Here is a 25,239-nt window from a genome sequence, read left to right on the forward strand (position 1 = left end):
TATCCTGGCAACTTGACCTTAAAAATGTGATGACTTCTACCACCTTTTCTCCTCCTAGGTCCAAGCTAACATCATCTCCCACATACATAGAAGACTAAACCGGTCCCCTAACTAGTTTCCTTTCTTCCTTCTACCATCACAAAGGGCAGCCAGAATGATGCATTATCAATATAATACAGGTCAAGTTATGCCTCTGCTCAAGGTCCACCTATGGTTTCTCAAAATAGCTTTGCATTGTTCTATCAACAGGTCCTGCCTGTGATATGACCTTGTCAACCCCATTCTTTTCTCGGGTACACTTAGTTCTAGCCTAAGTTCTACCCTGTAGTCATGACCACTGATAGCAAAGCTTAATTGTGCACCAGACACTAGCTCACTCCTCCCTAGACACCTACTTCCTTGATTGCCACTGTTTTAACTTTTCAAGTCTTTGTTTGGAGATCTCCCTCACCCTGCTTGTGAGATATCCTGCTTGAGATCCTGCCCTTTCTGAATACTAACACACACACACACACACACACACACACACACATCCTCCAAACACATCTATACCTTTCTTATGCATTTTCCTCTATAGCATCATTTACTACATTTCACTTATTTACCGTTTGTCTCCCTCTAACAACATGTAAACTTAATGGGCTAGTGCTTGGGTTGTTTTATTCTTGGAATATTCCCAACTGTTGAAAACTGTTTGGCAATGAAAAGGTGCTCAGTAACTACGATGGAATAGATAACTCCTGATTATAGCCAGAAAGCATGTCAGCTTATTACCAAGAATAAGGCTGGCATGGGCTGGGTAAGGGAGCAGGTGGCTGATGTGGAGTGGGCGGGATGGAGGTTAGGGTCCAGGCAGGACATCTGAGACATCTCCTAGAATCAGGAAAAGAGCTCCTAGTGGCAGAGGCTGAGCTGGCTGTGCATCCTTAATAAAAGGCGTCTTAATACATTCTCCATGGGATGACATTAGGGACAGGAACTCTATAGCACCATTAAGGAATCAAGTCTGTGATCTCAACACAAGAGCGGCTGCAGCCCCAGACAACTAGCTGCTCTAAACCAGAGATGAACAAGACCAAAACTGCATTAATGTCACTCAAAATGTTTTCAGTGCGAGATGTCAAGAGCAAAATGCTTTGATGAGAGGAATATTCGTCCTCTTGGACCAGAACACTTGGCTTTTACATCTGTGTCCTAGCAGGCTTTTGTTTTCATGGCCGTTAAAGTGTTCTGATGTAGGGGAAAAAAATCAACAGAGTCCTACAAATAAAAGTTTTACACAAGACTGACATATAGAGAAGTAAATGCTTATTTACTTTAATCTCCATATTTTCTAAGGAAAATTAGGACAGGCATGGAATAGTTCCTCTCCATCAGTGGTGCCAGGTCTCTGAAAGGAGGTGTTGTGTTCTGGAAGTTTTATGTATGTAAGTTTTATGTATGTCTTACATACATAAATACATTCCTCTGTACAGCAGAGACCTAACAAAGTCTAGATCAAGCTAATTAGTGACCCCATTTACATCAAAGTGTTCCTTGACCCTCTTCTGACCTTAGCCCATGTACTTTGCTCATCCCTAGGTATCTCCTTGAAGTCCAGGGTAGTCCAGTTCCAAGTCTTTGATCCAGGAACAGGAGTACTAAGAGCCACAATGCCTTCTTCCCCTTCCATGAATAGCACTGGGTGTTTAAACCCATGATTTCTGCTGCTGCTGCTGCTATTGGCTACAGAGCCCTCTAAGCACTAGGGTTACAGTAGAACAGATGTAATTTCCCAACTTCAAGTTTTCATTTCCTGATCCAGTGAGGTCCCAGTTACACGTTGAGCACTATACAGGCTGAAGGCTGAGACCTCAAGAAGCATACAAAAAGTCAACATTGATCCCAATAAGGAATGATGGTGTGACCCCACAATTTGCCGAAAACTTCCTTCAATTAGCCAGAACAAAGAAGTTCCTAGAAATAAGCAAGCAGTGACTGGAGTCAGCATGAATATGCTATGGTCTATAATCATTAACTGGTATTTCACACTACGGTAAAGGACTATAAGCGGTAAAGAGATGTTGGACACAGAAGCCAGAGTGAAATTTGATAAAGAGAAATAAAAAAATAAAGTCCACTGACTTCGGAGGTAGAGAATGGTAAAAATCAGGTTCACCACAGCATAGGCAAAAAGACAACAAGACTATCTCAAAAAGCAAGTGTGCCTTCATAGCGTACACCTGTAATCACAGCTATGTGAGGAGTAAAGGTAAAAAAGATTGTAGTCTAGGCAAGCCCCAGGAAAAAATTAAGACCTTCCTTGAAAATTAAACTAAAACAGAACAGGGTGAGGGTTTAGCTCTGGTGGTAGAGAATTGGCCAAGCAAGTACAAGGCTCTGAGTTCAAACCCCAGTCCCACCTCATTAAAAGGTACCAAATTTCTCTCCCATCCTGAAATTTCAGAGAGGACAACTAAAATTTTTGTGTTCACCTGTTACTTCAGTTACATCCACAGTAGAGGTAAACATGTGCACTGGGTTCGCAATGTCTCTCCAAACGGAAGCAGAAACAAGAGCCATAATAACAGGAAACGAGAAACCAACCAAATAAATAGAAATGTTTCCTAAAGTCAAACTTACACACCTCCTTAAAATACTAGACTCTGTTGAGAATGAAAGCAAAACCCCTAAGAATATTTCAAACATTCCATAACCAGTACCTATTTCTATCACTTCACAAACATTCCTGGCAACGAAATTGTTGTTTGACAGAAAAAGCACTAAATGAACCATCTCTATACAACTATGTTAACAATCAATTAGGGGGCACACAAAACATATACATTTGATATGATTACAAAGAACCCTAAACTGGCTTCTATGAACATGAACATCCCTTTTTAATTCCTAAGGAAATGCCAGTTCTAATTTTACTCTAACACATTTCAAATTAGAGTTGAGTTGATATTGAACAGTGTTTGCAATTCCTTATTGAGTTCATCCTCATCCAAGCCAAGATTATCTTTCTAAAACAAACACAAAAATGGGCAGATAACTCAGCAGGAAAGAGCTTACCTAGCATTCATCAGGTCCAGGGTTGAATCCTCAGCACTGAGAAAACAAACAAAAGCAAGCTGCAATTACCTTTGAACTTGTGGAATACAGCCCACAATTCTGCAATGTCAGTGGCGAAGGTGATATCAGTGTCCAGGACAATGACCCTCTCCAGGCTGGCAGGAAGAGTCTTGGTCAGGACCAGCTTCATCAGGCCATAAATCCCAGAGTAATGTTTGTTGGGGATCCAGGAAACCTCAGACTGAATAGAAGAGGACATAAAGGAAGTTGGAGAAAGAGAAAAAAATAACTATATTAATTCTTTGCTTAAACATTATTAACGATTATTAATAATTCCTGAAACATAAAAAGTATCCAATCCAAATTTGTTGAATAAATGAACAAATACTGTTTCAACGATTTGCGCACAGAATTGTGACATAGGAGGTCTTCTGAGGAAAGAATATGTGTCTGGATTGGTCACTAGTACTCATGCCTGTAAGCCTTAGCTTTTCAGGTGGTGAGATCTGCGATCCTTAGATCCCCACTGGAAATCAGCCCAGTCAGATAAATCTGGGACACTGTTATCATACCCAGTTAATCAACAAAAAGCTGGAAGTGAGGTGTGGCTCAAGAGGTAGAATTCCAAGTTCTACCATATGAGTAAAGAAGTCAAACAAAAATGAGACCCTGAGCTTAAGTCCCAATACTAGCACAGAAAAAATAAACAGAAGAGAGCAAGATGGAGAGAAATAAAATTTAAATTATCTGAATCAAGATAGCTGAAAGGAAATATCTATAAAATCATTATTATACATAAGCTTTATGCTGAGGTTTAAAAAATACCCATTTTGTTATTAGAGAAATTATGGAGGCTCAGAAGGGAAAATACTAATCCATCCAGAGGAGATACAAAACACAGTGACTCAAAGTATATATATTTTGCAAAACCAATACCTAATTGTCCCAAGGTAGATATACTTGTTTAAGTCATATTTCATTTTTGTGTCATTAACAATTACTATTTAATGGCATATTTAAATATCTTATCTATATTTTTATGATGTTATTGAATAGCTAAGTCCTGTAGCCTCTTTTCTTTTCATATACATGAGGAGAATTTGGTCATGCTCAGTCAACACTCTTGATCTGATAACAAAGGAGGACAGACACACAGAAGGACAGTCGTGAACATTCTACAGATGGCTGACAGGGGTGGTGGGTTCATCAGCAGGACTCAGTACTAGGTGGTAACCAAACTCAAGGCTTAACAGTAGCCCAGCTGCTGAGAGTGAAGGACTTTCCTCTGTGCAAAGTCAGTATGAAGGTCATTATAGGGAGCAGTGGCAGCACACCATTTTCCTTCCACAAAGTTAAAGAATTATACTAGACCCTTTCATGAGACATGAGGCCATCTTTCAGGACTCAAAACTTATCTCCTTTGTCCTTATAATTCCATGTGATCTTTAAGAAAATCATATACAATTTAAATACAAATTTATCTAAGTGTTAATTCCCAAAGATATTCCTCATCATGTTGTAAAATGAAGTAATGGAACAATTAGGAAGAGGATAAAGTTTATTTAATAGCATACTATGGAAGCATACTCTGCTTCCACTTAACATAATATACATTAAGACATAATGACAAAGTAAGCTGGATGCCAGTGGCTTTTATACCTCCAAATGTAGCTACTCAAAAGGCTGAGATCTAAGGATCACGATTTGGGGCCAAAAAATCCAGAAGCGGAGCTCAGCTCTAGTGGTAGAGCAACTAGGTATTACTACCTATGACCTCTAAGGTCAAATGAGAGGAGAGAGACACACAGAGAGAGAGAGAGAAAGAGAGAGAGAGAGAGAGAGAGAGGGCACAGTCTATCAATGGCAACTTCTAAGACAAAACCTGGAAGGTACTGGAATCAACTACAGTGACATCGGGGGTTGTACCATGGGGGAAGAACATACAATGAAACAAACAAAAAATAAATAAATCACATAGTACATCATAAGTACATTAAAGAGAACAGCAACAAAATTAAACCTCTTGAGTCCCTATTGGGGTTCATTTCATTTAGGTGTTTTGCATCTTGTATGTACATTTTCTAATTAGAGGAGGGGGAAGGGAAATAACAAAATGCTGAATTAAGGATACAGGATGACCCACTGTAATAATGAGATGTACAAGAAAGTATGCTGAAAACGAACTTTACAACTTGGGGGTGGGAGAGGGAGGAGTTGGGGAGGTGGGGAGGCAAGGGATGGTAGGGGAAAAACAAAGGAGGGTGTAACAATGCTCAATAGGAAATGGACTCATTACCTTGCTCATGTAACTGTAAACCCTCTGTACAATATCTTTACAATAAAAAAAAAACAAAACCAAAAAACCCTGGAAGGTACATTGTTGAGTTTTCAACAGCCAGGTGTCCTATCTTGAGACCACAGAGCAGTGTCTTGATTTACATCCATTCCCCCACTCCCTTATCTTCTGTCATTGCCTGGATGAACCAGACCAAAAATTTACTGCCACTGTACACAGAGTAGGGCTTTGAGCAGATAGCTTGCCTGGTTTGCTCTCTACCCCTGTGACCACTTTCCCCACACTATCTATGTCCTGCCCTTAGTTACTTTAGCACCAATCCCTGCCAGAGAGCTTCAAGCCTCCACAACCCACTCTTAGGGCTAGTCCACAAGTGGTTTTGTGTCTAGCTTCGTTGGCTGGAAGGTAGAAGCTCCAATCTGCAGGTTTTCTCCCCACAATAAGTCTGTGCTGGTGTTGAGCTGTCTCTGTCTGTCCTCTGTGGCTTTTTTTGGCCCTAACACACATCTCACCCTTACTCTCCTCCAGCACAAAATGATGTCTCTGGTTGGTGACCGTTAATTCCATCCACATAGAGGCCTGAGGGTATGTATGGAAGGCAGTCTTTATCCATCAGCCTCTGGGTGGGGAAAGGCTAGAGAAGATAAGCCTAGCACAAGCAGCACAGACTTACAGCCAAGGCAAGACCAGCCTTTAAACACACCACTTAGGAGCAATGCCTTAGAGAGAACAGGTGTGAAATGTACACCAGAGGATGCTTAGATGGCAGCAGAGAAGGGAAGTGATTGTCTGCAGTCCCTCACCAAACATGATGAGAAGCTATAGTTAGAATCTGCCAGGGGAAGGTTCCCGTTCTTTCCCCCCAAATCACATCATCCTTCTTTGGGAGTTAGCTTCCCAGAGAGGCCTCACGTTCAGATCTGAGAATTCAGCCAGCAATTCCCTCCAGTGTGTTTTAGAAACTCTCCCTCATGAAAGGCTGGCCTTTGGAACTCAGCTCTGGTTCTTCTCTCCCTGGAGAATTTGCCTGAACTGAAGCCTGGCAATCAATGGTCCAGGCTGCACGGCTGTGCTATTTAATCAGACCTTTGATTAACTTATTCATCTATTTCGGTTACCATCAAAGCAGGAGAGCTTGGTGAAGCCTGAACACCAGGGTGTTGGGTTAAGCCATCTAATTAGATTGCCCTGACTCTCAGTTTTATTTTTAACACACATGTGAGATACTCGGATGCATCACATAACAGTAAGACTACAGGAATAAATTAATCTCAACATGAGCCCAGGCCTGAATGTCACCCCAAGTCCCCAACTTAATACATAATCAATTAAGTCCGAGTGTTCAATTAGATGTAAAGGAAGCTTTCGAATGAGTTTGTATTTGGAAAGCAAGCCCAGGAAAGGGCAGAACACTAAGAAATCTTTGGATGAGAAAAAAACTTGTGGTACAAGGCAGATGCATTCGTTAAAAATGGCTCATCTTAGAACTGGCATGGCTTCTTCCTTTCCACTTCCTCTTCCTACAAGTCGGAAGTTTCCATCTCCCATTTACTACCTCCTTCTGCTCCAGGCTATGCTGGGGCTCCTAAAAGGAAGTAGCTTCTCTGCCTGTCTCTGTCTCTCTCAGCTATCACACTGTGTGTATTTTTCCATGCCTCTCACTTGTATTGGAACAGAGTTCCATAAGGCAGGGAGATATCTGTAGCAAATATTCAACACAGCAATTGCTTAAAAGTATTATGATGAATGTGTATAACCATGGAGTCAGGTGGGATGGGGTTCAAATCCTACCTTTGATATCTTACTAGGTGCAGAAGGGTCCATAACTGCTAGAGTAGGGATATGGGATGTGAAAGTATGGCTTATTGAGTCCTAAAGCCTGAGCTTTAGAACCTGTTTAACTTCTAGTAGGTTCTGTGACTTTAGAGAAGTGACTAAATCTCTATGTGCACAATTCCTTCAGACATCCTATGTCCTTCGGCAGTACTTGAACTCAGCTGATTTGTGTTTTTGAGGTGAAATTAGGTGATGTGGGATAGGAAAGAAGACTTTAGGAATCGAGATGGTGTTACCTGGGAATTAGTAAGTAGCTCATCACCTTTTCTTGTGTGTCTATATAAAAGGTAGACAAAAATAGAAACTAAAACCTGCTGGGAAATACCAAGTCCCCAAGGTGGAAGGCCACATATAACAGCACATTTTGGGTTTTAGAAGGAGGAAAGCCAGTAGGCAAGACCAACTGTGTGACCTTTCTGGGCAGTCTCTTGGTAGAGTCTCACTGGGTTGATCTCCCTTCCTCTGGGAACAAGCTCCCACCCATCCAGGGACATGGAGTCACAAGGTCAAGGAGAGCAGAGCACCGTGGTCAGAAGATTGAGGAACTGTGGTAGGTACCAGGCACGTCCTCCCCAGAGCATCCTGCAGAGACAGCCACACCTGCTGGTGGCATATCCCACTGTGGCTTCATCATTATAATTATGCCAAAGGGTGTATGTAATTAAAAGGATAATAAAAATGAAACTTAGGCTCATTTTAATGGACAGACTATTATCCTTGCAATGGCTGTTAATAATTCTAAGCAGCACGGCTGAAGGTTTAATTAACAAAAGATGCAACTGTGCCCAAGATAACTTTTACTGCACTTACATAAAGGAGCATAAGCAACTGTTTTGTGTAAAGTATGTTGAGGGGGAGTGGTGGTGGTGGTGGAGTCAGGATGCTCTCACTGGAAAGGTCATGTTCTTGAAGCTGGGAGTAGAGCAGTGAGTCCTGAGGAGTTTTGAGAATGTGCTGCCAGTTATCCCCTCCCACATCTGGCGCTGGCTGTGGTGAAGAGAGCATGGGAACACAGGGTTGGACAATGAACAATCACCAGGGTGACTGCTTAAAACACAGGGACAGCAATGTCCCAGAACTGGTGCCAAGTTTCTGACCATAGAGATGCAGCGCCAAAGAGAGACAAAGGGGTTGCTTGGCTAAGGAAGGATGCTTATGTCTCCTCAGGTGGCCCTGCAATGGCCCAGTAATGAGGGAAAGAAGACATCAGCATTCACTGGATGTCGGATACACAGTGAACAAGAGCTGCAGACACACTGTGCTAGTTATTTAATATCTTCTAATGAGCCAAGGGCTAGGTACTATGCTACTACCCATAGTTCAGAGGAATGGGGACAAAACCCATTGTGTTCTCCCAACCCTCAGAAGCAAATGCTCTCCTCTTTCCTCCTTTCAGAAGACCTGGTGTTTACAAGTATGTTCCTTACTCTCCTGGGGTCAAAACGAGGCTCCAACCTCCATTCAAAAAACAATTTTCTTTTTCAGTCATGGGTCTTGAACTCTGGGGCTTGGGTGCTGTCCTTCAGTTCTTCAGCTCCAGGCTAGAACTCTACCATTTGAGCCACAATGCCACTTCCATTTTTTTTTGGTGGTTTATTGGAGTTAAGAGTCTCAGGGACTTTCCTGTCCAGGCTGACTTTGAACTGTGATCCTCAGATCTCAGCCCCCCGAGCCACCAGCGCCCAGCAAAAAAAAAAAACCAAAAAACATTTTTTAAGGTCATTAGATATGTAGGCCCTGGAATGTAGCATTACTGGATTCCATATCTCTCTGGGCCTTGATTTTCTCATCTATAAAAAACAGGGATGCACTGGGCACTGGTAGCTCATGCTTATAATCTAGCTACTCAGGAGGCTGAGATCTGAGGATCACAGTTCAAAGCCAGCCTGGGGAGGAAAGTCTGTGAGACTCCAATAAATCACTCAGAAAACTGCAAGTGGCACTGTGGCTCAAGTGGTAGAGCGCTGGCCTTGAGCAGAACTGAAGGACAACACCCAGGCCCAGAGTTCAAGCCCCACGACCGACAGATACACAAACAAATAAACAAACAAAAAACCAGGGATGCGAGTATCAGATCCTTCTTCCTCTTCTTCTTAGGAGTTGCTCTATTTGTAGTCTGTAAGCCTTCTACCATCATACTGGAAATATTTATGGCTCAAAATAGATTTGTTACCCACACCAACATTTTTCTGTGAATTACAAATCACCTTGACACATTTTTAAAACTAAAAAAAGAAGTCATCGTAGCTGATAAATGTTTGAAAAGTCATTTGCTTTCAAGTTGTGGGTGGTTGTCTTGACAACCAGGGTGCATGCTCAGAAGAGAAGTGAGAGGAATGGAGGAGGAGGTACTCCTGGAGCTGGGGCTCCTGATGGTGCTGGGAGACAGATCTTGGCTGGAACATCAGCTCCCGAATAGGAATCCAATGGGTTGGATCCCACATCTCATTGCCACCCCAGCCAGACTGGCAAGGTTCACCAATGCCAACCTCAATCTTAGTTATGAAATAGAGAAAACAAATACACATATATACGTGTGTGCATATACATAGACACTGGTACATATGCACACATGTATATAAATATATACATAAATATATACATATATATATGTGTGAATATGTGTATATATATAATTGTAGGCAGCTCAGAGAAACATGAAATGGGAATCAGAGTGGACACACCTGGCAGTGTGCTTTACCACAGATATAGGCTTAATATGAATTTAACCTTGGATACTGGCTCTGGCACTAACTAGCTGGTAACTTCAGCTAAGCTACATACCCCAGCTTTTCCACCTGCAAGATGCAATACTTATGGTTCATGCTGCCCAGAACTGTGAGCAGTCAGGTGTTATGTGTAAGCTCTAGCTACTATAGTAAATTGCTCATGCTTTTACTAAGGATATTTATAGTAACAGAAAGACAAGATTTGTATCTACTAGACAAATGCATCTGTACTTTGGAGTATTTATCTTTGTCAGCACAAAAAGGCTCCCATTTAGCTTGGTTGCATGCATTTTCAAAGACCATTTATGGAACACTTAATGAGGACCAGGTAGTGAGGAGAGGCAGAGGTCAGGGACCACTGGGAATAAAAACACAGTTAATGTCCTCCAAGGGGTCTGTGGACTGGTGGATATTTATTGCCCACCACTGAATAAGAGGCAACCCCCAAATGCAGCTGTTTCAAAAGCAATGGTTATTCATCATCTCCCCGTGGTTTCTGCGTGTCAGGAATTCAGGAGCATGTTGGTGACTGTAATCCTCACAAAGCTACAGTCATCTGAGGTCCTGCTTTGGGCTGGAGAATGTGCCTCTAAGAAGGCTCCTCAGGCATGTGTGCAGGAATGCCGCTTGCTAAAAGAAAGCTCTGCCCCTGGCACGTCCTCAGAGGGCTGCTACTGATTGTACAACAGAGCACGGTGTCATTTCTGCAGTTTCTTTGGTCATATGGGTCAACCTCAGTTTGTACACTGAGGAAATGGACATTAGTGGAGGCCATCATAGAATCTAGCTCCCACATCTACAATTCAGAACCCTGTGAACTGGACTGTGATAAACTCTAAGTAAGTGGACAGCTGCAGTCTGGAAGAAGGGTAATTAAAAGGCCTGCTTGAAAGAACGAAAGGAAATGTGTGGAGGTGATAAGCTTCAGATGTTGTCTTGAAAAATGTATTAGAAATACTAGTTTCTCAAATATTGGGAGAAAAGAAAGCTTAGAAAGACAGTAGCATCAATGGAACACTCACGTATAAACAACCGTGTGTGTGTGTGTGTGTGTGTGTGTGTGTGTGTGTGTGTGTGTGTGTGTGTGTGTGTGTGTGTGTGTGTAAATAACCAGTCTGACACCCTTAACAGCAAAGGCCAGAGCTGGAAATGATAAGAGAAGGATACAACATGGCAGGTAAGAACTGGAAGCTGGGTAGTGCCATATGCTATGCCAAGAAACACTGGATTTACACGGACAATTACAGAAAAATGAAAGGGTTTTCACCAGCACAGACATGACTTCATTGGTGTTTTTGGAACTGACTACCAGAGAAAAATCAGAGCAGGTAGCTGAGAAACATCGAAACCTTGGAAGATATCTCCTGAAAAATGCAGATGCCTCAGCTCAGAAGCAGAAGTGATGATTTAGGTTTGGGGGTAAGGCAAAGCAATCAGGTGATTGGAAAGCTAAGGAAAGGTAAGTGAGGAGACATGGGAGAAAGCCTTCTTAAGATGTCCTTGGCTGAATCATTGACACAATTCATAACCGGCTCACTGCTCAGAAACCAGTCAGAAGACATTGTCTTTAAGCCCAAGTGCTCCACTTGAAACCTATACAGGTCAAATGGACAGGAAGAGAACACTTTTCTAAAAGATTCATTCAAGGGTGGGCTGATGTAAAACCAGGAGTTCCTTTTGTATCAGTCTACCTTATGGATAATTTATGACTTCGATGTCAACAAAGGTCTTCAAGCTATTTCTTTTTAAATTGAGAAATACTATTTTAATATAAAAAGCTCTAGGTCAACTACTGTGACATTCCTGGTAAGCAGTATCAATGAAAGAGCTGAATTTTATAGTTCACGTCTTCCTACATCAGCAACCTGAGAGGAAACTTTGCATGATCCTCAGTGCCAGAGTTGACAGTAATCGCCATCTCCAGGAAGCATCAAGGCACATTTATTTATCATGCAACCCAAGCCCAACAAAGGATTTGCTAAATTCCACTTAAAATGCCCATTATTCCCAAATCCACTCGGAGACCATCTTCTAGGAATATACGTTATTCTGGAAGGAGAAAAGCAGAGCGAATCAAGGAAGTGAGATCTTGGCTCAATGAACAACCCCTTCGTCCTATCCTATCTGTGGCACAAACTCCTCCTCTCACAGCAGGCAAAAAACATCCTTTCTTCTAGCTCTGTGAAAATGAGGGGACTGCCCCTCAGCGTTTTCCATTATGAAACAGAGCATTTCAATGCACTGGAAGTTCTGATTTGTGAACTGAAGTGTTACAGTGGTTTAATTCCCTGAAATATAGGCTGCTTTCTCAACTCACAGATTTTTCAATGCACTGCAGAGAAAATCACATTAGCTCCTGGGTAACCTGAACATTGTATTTTTAGGAGATGTAATTCTTATTACAGGGCACAAGTATTTATGTATGTTTATTTAGAACAATGTTTGGACAAATAGAAAGTACTCAAAGAATGGTTTTGAAAAAGGAAACACAATATTTACACAAAGGTTCTTATGTAGAACCTTTCCTGCTGAGGTTATATATACTGATAAACCTGATTCATTCATTCATTCATTCACTCATTCATTCATTAACAAACACTTAAATGACTTATATTTGAGGTTCTGCATGTCTGACTGCTTTGGGGGAGTAGAGATAGTTTGGAGCATCAGACAATCTCATAAATCATTATTACATCAGTGAAGAGGTGGGGGGAGAGGATGGCGAAATCCAGTCGACTTTGGTGATATTGTTCTAGTCCTAAGTTAGATGGCAGAGTGTTGATCAACATATGTTATGATCTATGCATTCATTCTAGGAGGATAAAAGCAAAGTGAACCAAGAGGAACATAAACTTGATTACAAATACTTCCTTCCATTTAGCAGTGGCACAAAATCTCTTTTTTCACCAGCCAACAAGAAACCTTCTCTATTTACTTTATATTTGTGTTATATGCCTATATATAAAGATACAAGGGCTTATATCCCTGGGGGCAGGACTACTGAAATTATTCTGGTTAAGTTGGGGTCCTCAACCTTGGCATCAAGTTTAAGTATAAATATATTTATAAATTGAATTTTATAACCATATTTATATATTGAATCTTATGTGCATGTGAACACTTCTGTGTACACATGTCTATTTATGTCTCTGTATATATATGTGTATGCATACGTATAAGTATCTTTAAATTTTACTTAATTCTCACTGAATGGGCTAAAAACAGAGATAATCATTCTGTTAATAACTGCAAGTGGGGGAAAATGGCTTGTTGAGTGCTAAGGCTCATGCCTGTAATCCTAGGTACTAAGGAGTCTGAGACATAGAAGATTATAGTTTGAGGCTGACTTGGACAGAAAGTCCAGAAGATTTATAACGTGGATTTTTATTTCTTTGCATTCTTGACAGGGGCAAACATTGGTTCTTGAGTGGGGAAAAATGGACAGACACAAAAACAAACTTGTGGTTTTGATACTCCCTAGAAAGCAATGAAAGACAACAGCTACATAGCCTTTAAAGGGATCACTAATATCTTGAGTGGGCAGGGGAAGGAAGGGTGGTTGCCAACAGCAATAAATAAAGTTGATAGAAAGAAAGAAAAACTTGTGAGGGGTGTAATAATTGTTTAAAAGCTGAGAAATCCTCTACAGGAGGGAAAGACACAAAACTAGCCATGAGAGGAAAAAACCTGATTCCAGATCATGGCATGTGTGAGTCTCATAGTTCTTCCCATCTTCTGCGAGTTAATTAGAAGGCAGCTTAATCAGGAATGGCATTTCTCTGTTCTCAGGCTCAACTGTAGATTTAGGGAGCAGTGGCTCACTCCCACTTCCACCCTTCCTTTTCTCCCCTTCTCACCTCCTTCCCAGGGACCATCAAAAGGGCAGCCACAGAGGCTGCAATCAGAAGGCATCACGCTGCTCTGCTCTAATGAGGTGCTTTGCTCTTCAGTTCCACAGGGCTTTGTAGCCCTTTGCAGGGCAAGTCCTTGCTATGACAGTGTTCCCAGCATTAGAAATCCACTTTGCAGAAGAATTTAATTCTAAATACATAGAAGAGTGAATCACAAGCAGGGAGAGAGTGATAAGGGAAGAACTATTAGTGCCACTTAAACGTGGGTAATTTTCAAAACTGTTCCCTCCCCACAAAAATCACAGAAAACAAAAGTTCTTTTGGTACATGGAAAAGATTTTTTTTTTTTTTTTAAAGCCAGGCACTTGTGGTCCATGCCTGTAATCCTAGCTACTCAGGAGACTTAGAACTAAGCATCATGATTCAAAGCTAGCCTGGGCAGGAAAGTCTGTGAGACTCTTCTTTCCAGTTAATTACTAAAAAGCCAGAAGTGGAACTGTGTGTGTGTGTGGCGCAAGCTCCAGGACGAAGTAGCGTGCGTGTGCACACACACGCGCACGTGCGCGCACGCACACACACACAAATAAAAGTTTATAAAAACTTCATGACAGCATGAATTTCTTCTCCAGCTCACAGCTAAAGACAAAAGCACCAAGCAGTACTTAAGCATTGTCAGAACACTAAAATATTGCTGAAACACCGTTAATGTTAGTTAAGAAGTCTCTATTGTGAGCACCCATTTTAATGTTCATTTTTCTGTTAGATAAGGTAGGTTGTTGGGACCCAGGGTGATTTGACTCCATAATTGACAGCTGTTAGAATATTCTCTGATTCATCTCCAAACTTCCTGAGCAAATGGCTATCAGGCTAGCAGCCAGCCAGACTATGTGCATGTTTGCAACAGCTGTTTAAATACTCCAAGCATGCCTTGACAAAGTTACAGGACAACCATAGCTGCTTGCTGCTGAAGACCAACTCTGGCTCATGAAGACACTGTCCCAAATAGCTTGTGCTGGACTTTTCTCATCACAGAACTTGTAAGTGATAAAAATTCCAGATGATCCTGTAGCTATTTGTGCCCAGTTCAAAGGGGGAACAAGTCTGGTAGACCAGCAGAGGGCCTGTGATTGGTGGGAACACATTCCTTCATGTGCATGAGGCACTTGTACAAACACAAGTCCTTCATTTGCATGAAGTCCACCATGGATGAGGCAGCCATGTTTGCCATGCCTCCTTTCTGGCTATATAATAAGTAAGTGCTTTTGCTCACTTTTCCAGCCAGTGATAGACACCCTCCTATATTACCCCTAGTGTTAAAATATTAGGCCTAGTAAAAAGACTTTTCTCCAGTGGTCTTTTTCCTTATCTTTTTTTTTTTAAATAAAAAAAATCGTTATCATTAGTAGAGTGGGCTGATCTGGTGACTGCAAGAAATGCGCAGAAGTGACAGTAATGCTGTAGGGAAGGCAGCAAAGAAGTTGGTGCAGGTACCATGTCAGCACAGAAGCAGCAGCAATGAGAAGGAAGCCGAAGAGTTCCAGAGAAGAGACATAGTAGAGATCAGGGCTTGGAGAGAACAAGGACTGTAGGGAACTTCAGATCAGTCAGTGTGAACCCAGTCATTGTAAGTGTTCCAGAGAAATACTAGATCTTAATGACAAGTTCTCAACTATACTAGGCCAGTGAGCTGTAATGGACTGAGGGACCTCAGTTCTTGTGCCAAATTTGGTTTGTTCTATTCCCAATCCTATTATCCTTTTGGCAACTGGTTCAGGTAAGATGTTCAAATGAATCCTAACCACCATCAAGAACTGAGGATCCCAACAGCCTGGGTCCCACACAGGTAGTAGTTATTGCTAAGGGAATGAGGATCCAAGCATCTGGGGTCTGCTGGAGAAATGTCACACTAGAAGGCTTTGTTGTTTGCTGCCATAGCCTATTGCGTCTGGAAGCTAAGAATTATAAAAGGTTCCAAAGGCCAAGGCTTGCAGTGTTTTATGTCCAGAGTCATAAGCCATCATTTTGACTACCTAGAACCATAAGTATCTGTCTTCTAAAGGCTGGAACAATGAGCTCCTAGCTTTCAAAAGTTTGGCGCTGTAAGATTCTGTGTGAGCCTGTCCAGCCCAGCCACAATGCCTTGAGCACTCAAGGGCCCAGCACTGCTGACACCAGAAGAGCCCCTCTTCACTGTCCCACAATCCCTATGGTTGATTCTCAGATGACTGCTAACAAAATGAGCCTCTTTATTCAGTTCTTGTAAGACATCTAACAAGTATCAACCAGAGGTTATTGGGATTTCAAATGTTTTAACCTTGACCTTGAAGCCTTGCTTGAGACTACTTAAAGATTGTGGTTATATTGACATTCAGCCTCCACAATAGGCACTTACCATTTCTATGATGGTTGTCAAGGAAACTAGCTTTTGAGGATAGTTATTTAATCTGTCTAGATATAGAGTTTATTATATAAGAGATTGCAGGAGGGAAAAGACCATCACCTTTAGAAAATACTATAGAAAGGGATGGAAATGTAGCTCAGTGGTAGTGATTGCCTAGCATATATAGGGCCCTCGGTTCAATGCCTAGCACTGCCCTTCCTCTTAACAATTTAAAAACAAGCAAAAGGAAGTACTATAGAGGATAGAACACAGAACAAAATAATTCCATGTGTTTGCCCATGTAATTGTAACCCCTCTGTACAGTATTTTCACAAGAAAAAAACAATAATTCCGTGTGTGTTTACTGCAACTGGAGATGTGGGTATTATGAAATGAATTCCAATGCTCTGTTATCACCCCCAAGTGATTATCTAAACAATGATTGTGTTTACCAAACTGTCATAGACAAGAAGAAAAGAACAGCAAATATGGAATGTTCTGATTACTTTGAAGATCACAGTTAAAAGAGAGAATAGTATATTTATGACAGCATTAATATCACACTTATTGAATGCTTTCTATGTAAAAGACACTTCACTAAGGCAATTTACCAATAGTATCTTTGTATTTATTCAGTAAACCTATGAAGTGCTTATCAGGGAACTCATACAGCTATTTAAAAAAAGTTACAGGAAGCCAGGTGCTGATGGCTCATGCCTAGCCTAGCTACTCAGAAGGCAAGACCTGAGGATCGCAGTTTAAAGCCAGCCCCCGGCAGGAAATTCCGCAAGACTCTTATCTCCAATAAAAACCACCAGAAAACCGGAAGTGAAGTTGTGGCTCTAGTGGTAGAGTGCTAGCCTTGAGCTGAAGAGCTGAGGGACAGCGACCAGATCCAGAGTGTACACACACACACACACACACACACACACACACACACACACACACACACACACACACACACACACACACACACACACACACACACACACACACACACACACACACACACACACACACACACACACACACACCCTGGAAACCATCACACAATCACACATCCTATCTAGACCACATGGAATAATGATCATTGTCCTCAGAGTTTAGAAACACAAGTCGGGCATAAAGTCCAACTCCTTTCTCTGAATCTTGTGTTCTGCAAATGAATGATAGAGACCAGGCCTCTAGCTTATTCTTGTTCAACTACTTAAAATGGGATGCTGGGCAGATAAGTACCGAGCAGAGTGCCTCATAGAACAGGCAGCTCTGTGCTGCTAGTTAATCCTGAATCTAGAAGGAAGGAGTATTTCATTACATGACAAGTAGAATAAAGGCCCAATCACAGTAAGTGAGCTCAGAACGCTAGTCCCTCAGCACATCTGTCAGCACTTGTGATTTCCTCTAGTTTGTTATAATGGCTGGCTTTGGAGGGCAGGGCTTATGTATTATGTATATATAATGTAAAGGCAATGAGCACACTCTGGAACACAATGTGTGTTAAGTAATAATACCATATTAATAATAATAGGGGATGCAAAAGGGGAGTTTCAGCAGCATTATTATGCCTGTGAATAAGATGTTGATCATCGCTTGCTATTTTCTCTTCAAACATATTATTTTGCCAGTGGTGCACAGATTTAAAACCCACTGGGGTTCTTGAATTCAGCCTAGCTGAGTAAGTTAAATCCAATGAAAATATCCTAGATGACTTTTTTAAGGTGAGGGAGTTGAGTATACAAAGGGCTATTTCGTGGGTCAGTGTGTGAAGATGTCCATTTTTCAAAAAAGATCATAGGGATGATAATGATAATTATAGCAATAACGTATGTGTAGCATACTCCAGCCTGCAGTACAATTTTCCCTCTATTATTTCATTTCATTCTTGAAATAGTTTCGTGAACTAAGCAAGTAAGGGATTCATATCTCTAATTCACATGTAGGAAAGTAAGATTTTTAAAATACAATAGTCCAAAATGATATAGTAAGTGACAGAGTTAAGGCACCCTTTCTGACATTAAGAAAAATTATTATTATAAGGCCCAAGGCCTTTTGATGTATCATCACCCTTGACCTTAGTGCTTTGAATTTATGATTAGCCGAAGAATTAATAAGCATTGAAACATTGATACTTTTTCTTAAGCAAAGAAACGCATTTTTAATTTGAAAAAAATTTAATTGTCAAGGTTATGTATAGTAGGGTTACAGTTACATAAGTAACAAGAACTTTTCTTGTCAAACTTGCTAACCCTTCCCTCATTTTTCTCCTACTTTCCTCCCCCCACCAAAAAATTCGCATTTTGATACATGTGTTGCACCATCTTCAAAGCTGGTGGTGAGGTATAAGAAGGGATTTAACTGGGGGTGTTTCTAAGTTTCCTGTTCAAAGTCATCTTTGGAAATAACCCTGGCTCACTTTCTATGCTTCAATTAGAGACCAAAGAGAATCTGGCCCTGTAGTGCCACAAGTAGGGTTAAGTGTATTAAGGATGGATATTACCACAGAGCTCATGGGGATGCATTCACTGAGCCAACATCTTACATTTATGTGGTTGGGAATAAAGACATAAATCCATTTTCTGGTCTCTTGACTTCACTGGTTTGAATTTTCTATACCAACACTTTCAAAAGTATCGGTCAGCACTTGTCAGGATAGTGAGGCCACCCCTCATTCTGTGAGGTGCTAGTGCAGGGGTGATTTTGCTCTTGAAGACATCTCCAATGAGGAGGGAGGATATGACTAGAATCTTCTAGATAGAGACCAACACTGTCAGGCAGCAGAGCACCTGTAACAAATAATTATTGGGCTCAAAGCATCAGCAATGCTAATGCTCAGGAATCTTTTCAAGAGTACTATTAAAAGCTTGAAAAAAAATGTATGTGAATGAACAAGTAGAGATTTGATTTGATTCATTAAGCAAGTATACATTGTTACATTTCTGACCTCATGGAAGATTCTTCATTATCCAGGGGTAAGTAACTCTGAAAAGGAAGAATGGGGAAACAAACCAAAGCCAAATCCATTCTAAATAAAGAAAAGTGATAGTTTCATAACTTTCCCAAATCGGAAGAGAATGAATGGAGATAAACACATGAAGGAATAAGGATTATTGTCAGTGACTGATGGATTTTAGGAGGTCTCTTTAGCTGGAAGTAATAAGCTAGGCCTTAGGTGCCCTTTTCTCAGCAAAGCAGATTAAACTTTGCCAACAGAGCTAGGCATCTGGCCTATCCAGTAGGTAAATCCAGACTAAACTAAACTTCACACTAAGCCAAGGTCCAGCTTAGAGCTCTAGGTGCTACTGATGCTACAGCATTCCCTACGACACTTCTAACTAAGATTCCCCAACAAGTGAGCCCCAAATCTTAACCTCATTATGTTGTCACGCTTGCCCCCCACAAAAAGAAGGGAAATACTGATCTCTTCTGTACATGTACCTGCATGCCCCCCAGCCAAAGACACCTATTCCTGTGATGCCTACAGCAAGATGTGCTTGTGTCCTTACCAGTTCTGCTTATACAATTAGTTAGGGGGAAAGAAAACACATTAAATGAAGGCATTTCTCCATGTTGCATATTCTCAGTTATGTATCTTTTTTTTTTTTTTTGGTCCGGTCGTGGGGCCTGAACTCTGGGCCTGGGCGCTGTCCCTTAGCTCTTCAGCTCAAGGCTAGCACTCTACCACTTGAACCACAGCGCCACTTCCGGCTTTTTTCTTTTTGCTTATGTGGTGCTGAGGAATCAAACCCAGGGCCTCATGCATGCAAGGCAAGCGCTCTACCACTGAGCCACCTTCCCAGCCCCTCAGTTATGTATCTTAAGCAACCAAACTACCATCTTTTTTTTTTTTTTTTGTCAGTCATGGGGCCTGAGCTTTTGACAAGGGCGCTGTCCCTGAGCTCTTCAGCTCAAGTCTAGCACTCTACCACTTGAGCCACAGCACCACTTCCAGCTTTTTCTGCTTATGTGATGCTGAGGAGTTGAACCCAGGACCTCATGCATGCAAGGCAAGCACTCTACCACTGAGCCACCTTCCTAGCCCCCAAACTACCATCTTTAAGTGGACATCTAGGTGACAAATACAACTCATATTATTCTTCCTACTAAAACCTGTTTCTTCTACCATTTCCCCATTTCCCCACTACCATGTACTCTAAGAGTTAAATTTGCTCCTTTTCTTCTACATGTCAGACCTAACTTTCTGACACATGAACATATCTGCACCCTATCTTGTCAGACATGAAGCCATCTACCTGTCAATAATGTCCCTTTTAGAAGCTGGAGGCAGTCTATGGATGTAGCTTTTACCCAAGGCTTTTCATTAATTTGTCACCTTATCATTAGAAACTACCATAGGACAACATTGTGTGTCTGCAGAAGATGAGCCAACTTAGTTCCTTCTTAATTTTCAGCCATACTATCACTAGATTACCAGATCACCTTACAGTCAGGGTCCTGGAATGATTTGCACATTGCAGCAGAATCCCACAGGGTCTATAGTGGACATTGCTATTCAATAAAAGTTATCCAATACAAATAAATCCAGCTGGGTATTGGTTTCTCACACCTGTAATGCTAGCTACTCAGGAGCCTAACATCTGAGGATCACAGTTCCAAGCCAGCCTGGCAAGAAAGTCTTTGGGTTTCTCACACCTGTAATACTAGCTACTCAGGAGCCTAACATCTGAGGATCACAGTTCCAAGCCAGCCTGGCAAGAAAGTCTTTGAGACTTATCTTCAAGTAACCTCCAAAAAAAATGGAAGTGGTGCTTTGGCTCAATGTGGAAGAGTGCTAGCCTGGAGCCAAAAAGCTCAGGGATAGTAGCCAGGGCCTGAGTTCAAGGTCCCACCACAGGCAAAAAAAAAAAACAAATAAAAAAAAACCAGACCTCTGGAAGGAAGTGAACAAAGCCTGTGTCACTCAGCTTCCTCCTGCCCTCTGCTCACTGGATAGGTTACGGGAAGTGGGTTCTATATGCTATAAAATGAGAGTCTGATTTTTAAATACAAGGTCATTGAAGTCCACACTGCACTGCTAGAGCATACTTTTCTTGCCTTGAGCATCCTTCAATGATTGACTGGGATTCACATGATCTCCACATGAACATCCCTTGTGGTCCAGAATCACCATTTTTACCTTAGAAACTCCCCAGTTCTTTGAAAGATGCTCTGCATGGAGTATGAATTCCATCTATGGCTTGTTTGTTTTTAATTAAAATGCAGGCATATGGGTTGTATGCATAATCAAGACTAGAAGATAAAATTAATCCATTTTTCCCTTGTGGGCAATCTGAAACAGTCCTGGGTGACAGTTTTAGTGATTTGATTTATTAGGTTCCTCAACTATCAAAAAGGTAAAAATAAAAGCAAGTGTCAAAGAGATAAAAGAAATGTATCTATTTATTGAAAGAAAAAGTACAATGATAAACACATTTACTTTTACAGTTAGAACTGTGAGATAATAAGCAGGCAGAGGAATTTTGACTGGCTACCTTCTCCTTGGGTCAACAAAAGCCTGTCATTTGTTCATAAGCCCCTGTGCCTCCTGTCACCTCCTGCTCAAACCTTCTGTACTTAGTAATAGAAACCACCTTTTCTTCCCCTCTCCTCAACTAGGAATGCATTTGCCACCCAATCCCAGCTCCAAGTCTCATTTCCTTTGTTTCATCCCCCAACAGCCCATCTGATAACCAGGTGGTTATCTCATTTCATTATGTCACTTGGATAAGACATTACCATCGTACTACCCCAATTCTCCAGCAATAGTGTGCATTCAGCAAGCCCCTATCTCCTGATTGCTTCATAGCATGGTACAGACATGAGGTACCTCCTCTGAATCAGGTAGGAATTCAGTGACCCATTAATTAAAGTTTATATCAGGTGCTGTAGGCCCACTAACTTCTCTGGAAACTCTGCTCTGGAAATCCATCCCTCTTCAATCTTGGAGGGGCTGCTGAGATCTCCCTCACTTATATAATGAGGGTCTCAGAAAAGCCTAACAAAGTTCTTCAAACCTCACTCCAAACCTACTCACTGAACCCACAGAAGAAAATGAGTCTTACCTATATTAACTATACCTACTTCTGTTTTTCATCTCAACATATAGCTATACAGGAAATGGGTGAGATACCTTTGATTGTCTCTCCAGATTTATACTTGAATTCTCTGCTGAAAAACTGAAAAGACAGACACATACACACACATGCATGCACATACACACACATGTACACACATGGGATAATTGAGAGAGACAAAAAGATAGAAGGGAGAGGGAGCAGGAGACAGAAAGACAAAAACAGATAGGAAGCCTGGTGCTGGTGGCTCACACCTAATCCTAGCTACTCAGGAGGCTGATATCTGAGGATCATGGTTCAAAGCCAGCCCGGGCAGGAAAGTCTGTGAGACTCTTATTTCCAATTAAACACCAGAAAACTGGAAGTGGCGCTGTGACTCAAGCAGTAGAGCGCTAGCCTTGAGCTGAAGAGCTGAGGGACAGCCCCCAGGCCCAGAGTTCAAGCCCCATGACCGACAAAAAGAAAAAAAAAAAAAAGATACGAGAATAAGGCTCTTCTGGGTTTATTATAGCCAAGACCACAGACGATGAAAGAACCCTTAAAACAATCACCATCATTCTTATACTACCCAACTCAAGTTTCTTACTGAATGAGAGAAATGGAAAAAAAATATAAAACAAAACACAACTACTATTTATATCCTCTTTACTTGGATTATATCCTTTTTAGTATTTTGTATGTGTAACCCAAAGCAATCTAAATTATACTGAATGGCCCACTAAGAGAACAGGAAACTGATCCAGTTACCAGTGCAGGGACAAGTCTTGGTAGCTGCACAAAAGGGGGAGAATGGAGCCCTTATTGACCCCTCCTCTTTGTGACCTCTAATGTATCCTAGAACAGCACTTTAAATTTGGCCTGCGAAAGAAAGGTTGATGTCCCAAGAGGTTAATGGTGCATGCAGGATTCAACAAAGCTCTTTGTCCAGAAATGACCACAACCTTGGCTCTACCCAGTCTGCCCCCATGCAGGGAACAAGATTTCTGTTTCAGATACCTAGTTTATTCACTTCCCTCCATATTTTTTTTCAGAGTCTAAAACAATATATTTTTAAAAATGATTCTACCATAAAAATTTATAAAATACAATCAAAGGAAAATCAAACTATGAGAATCTAGAATCCTACCTAGAGGTAGAATGTCACATATTCAAAATTATCATGTCTTCCCTTTTAAATGATTACAAAATGATATATAATACATTTAAATTTAAGGGGAAAGAATTCTGTATCTTTTTGAGTATTACATCCCTAGTACTTTCCCTTACAATTAATTCAAGCAACATTCAACACTGATATTAAATCAATGAAAATCTTATTAAAATACTTCTCAAAAACTTCCAATATTCCATTGTGAAGATTATCATGATCAATATCCTTTTATTTGTGCCTAATGCTTATCAGTACTAACAAAGACTCCTCTTATCCATCTTTATTTTCACAGGACAGAAAAAAAAATAAGCGGACAGGAAGACAAAGAGATATGGAGAATATAGATACATAAGTACAAAGTGTACAATTTTTAGTATGTATGTATAGAGCAATTTTGTATATAAGGATTTTGTTTGTATGTGTATATATACACACATACATATATATATATATATATATGAACGGTATACATGTATACAACAAATTTGAGAGATATCGTTCATCTACTAAAAAGGAAATTTTGATGTTTATTTGCAATAGTCACTTTCATGAGAGTAGATCCTAATGTATGCATGCCAATAATGACTAAGAAATTTTATCTTTGTCTTCTTCTCTTTTGTCAGTCATGGGGCTTGACCTCAGTGCCTCGGATCTGTCCTCGAGCCTTTTTTGCTCAAGGCTAGAGTTCTATCACTTTGAGCCACAGATCTACTTGCTGTTTTTGATTGCTCATTGGAGATGAGTTTCATGGGGGCTTTGCTGCCAGGACTGGCTTTGAACTGTGATCCTCAGATCTTAGCTTCCTGAGTAGATAGAATTACAGGTTTACAGGATTACAGAAATTTTATCATTTTAATAAGGTCTTATTTCCTATTTTTATAAATATTTATGTTATAATAGCTAATACATACACAATACACATATTACATTTTTGAATTCCCTTATTATCTTTTCCTCATTTTTTCCTGGCCATTTTTTCTCATTTATTTATAATATCTCTTGATGCTAATATTTTTCAAGTATCTTTTCCCCATTCTATCAGCTGCCAAAATTTATATAGTTGCTCATTCTAATTTCTCCATTCCATTTAGTCAAGCTGAACACATTTCTCTTGAGCATACAGAAACCTTCCTTGTCCCTAAACTAAAATTTTCATGTTTTCCTCTATTTTTAAAACTAATGTTTTTCAACCTTAAGTTTTTAATCAATACAACATTTATTTTTCTACCTGTAATCTTCTATCTGATCTTTTCCCAAATGCTCAGTGCTCACAAACATGTCTTTTGCTGAGTAATACATTCCTTCTCTATAGGTTGAAACTTTTTCCTGGAGCAAGGGCTGATAGACAGAACATAAATTACCACTTCCCTTTTTCATGTTCACAGAAGATAAAAGTCTCTCCCAGGACTCTTCCCTGAGAGTCAAGGAAAAGAAAGCCTCAGCATCGTGTCCTGGACTTCTTCCCTCAAAGACTGTCTGAGAGTCAATTATAAGCAAGCTCATGCTAACAATATGGGTGCAGATGTAAGGGCAGGAGGGGTCCATCTATCTGGACTTGGCATTGTAGTGGGTGAGTCAGATGAACCAACAATATCCACACACCAAAGGACAGTAAGAACAAAGAGCACAATGACAGGTGAAAATGACAAGAATATAGCACAGTTGGCTCATAGGAGAGGAATCCAACATGAATAGAAGGACAGGTAAGAACAATTTTCTTGCAATTTAGACTAACTTCTAAAGGACAGATGCAAAGGGAAAACAATGGGAAGATTTTTATTTAGGTAACCCGAAGAACTAGGAATAAATAACTAGGAAGCGAAAACATGTCTTGTTTGAGAGGAGTGAGGGCTAAAAGGAGGGAGTAGA

The 25,239-nt window shown here is 40.8% G+C and overlaps 1 protein-coding gene across 2 annotated transcripts in view; it reads right to left on the reverse strand.

Annotated features, from left to right (window-relative positions):
* Large1 (LARGE xylosyl- and glucuronyltransferase 1) overlaps window positions 1-25,239 on the reverse strand; it is a 445,329-nt gene that overhangs the window by 170,732 nt on the left and 249,358 nt on the right. For both annotated transcript variants that reach the window (XM_042693250.1, XM_042693249.1), the window contains one exon: window positions 3,127-3,298. In XM_042693250.1, the coding sequence (XP_042549184.1) occupies window positions 3,127-3,298 (172 nt within the window). The remainder of the gene's footprint in view (window positions 1-3,126; window positions 3,299-25,239) is intronic.

This window comes from Dipodomys spectabilis, unplaced genomic scaffold (genome assembly GCF_019054845.1).
Source record: "Dipodomys spectabilis isolate Male_0828 unplaced genomic scaffold, ASM1905484v1 ptg000163l, whole genome shotgun sequence".
Taxonomy (NCBI): Eukaryota; Metazoa; Chordata; class Mammalia; order Rodentia; family Heteromyidae; genus Dipodomys; species Dipodomys spectabilis.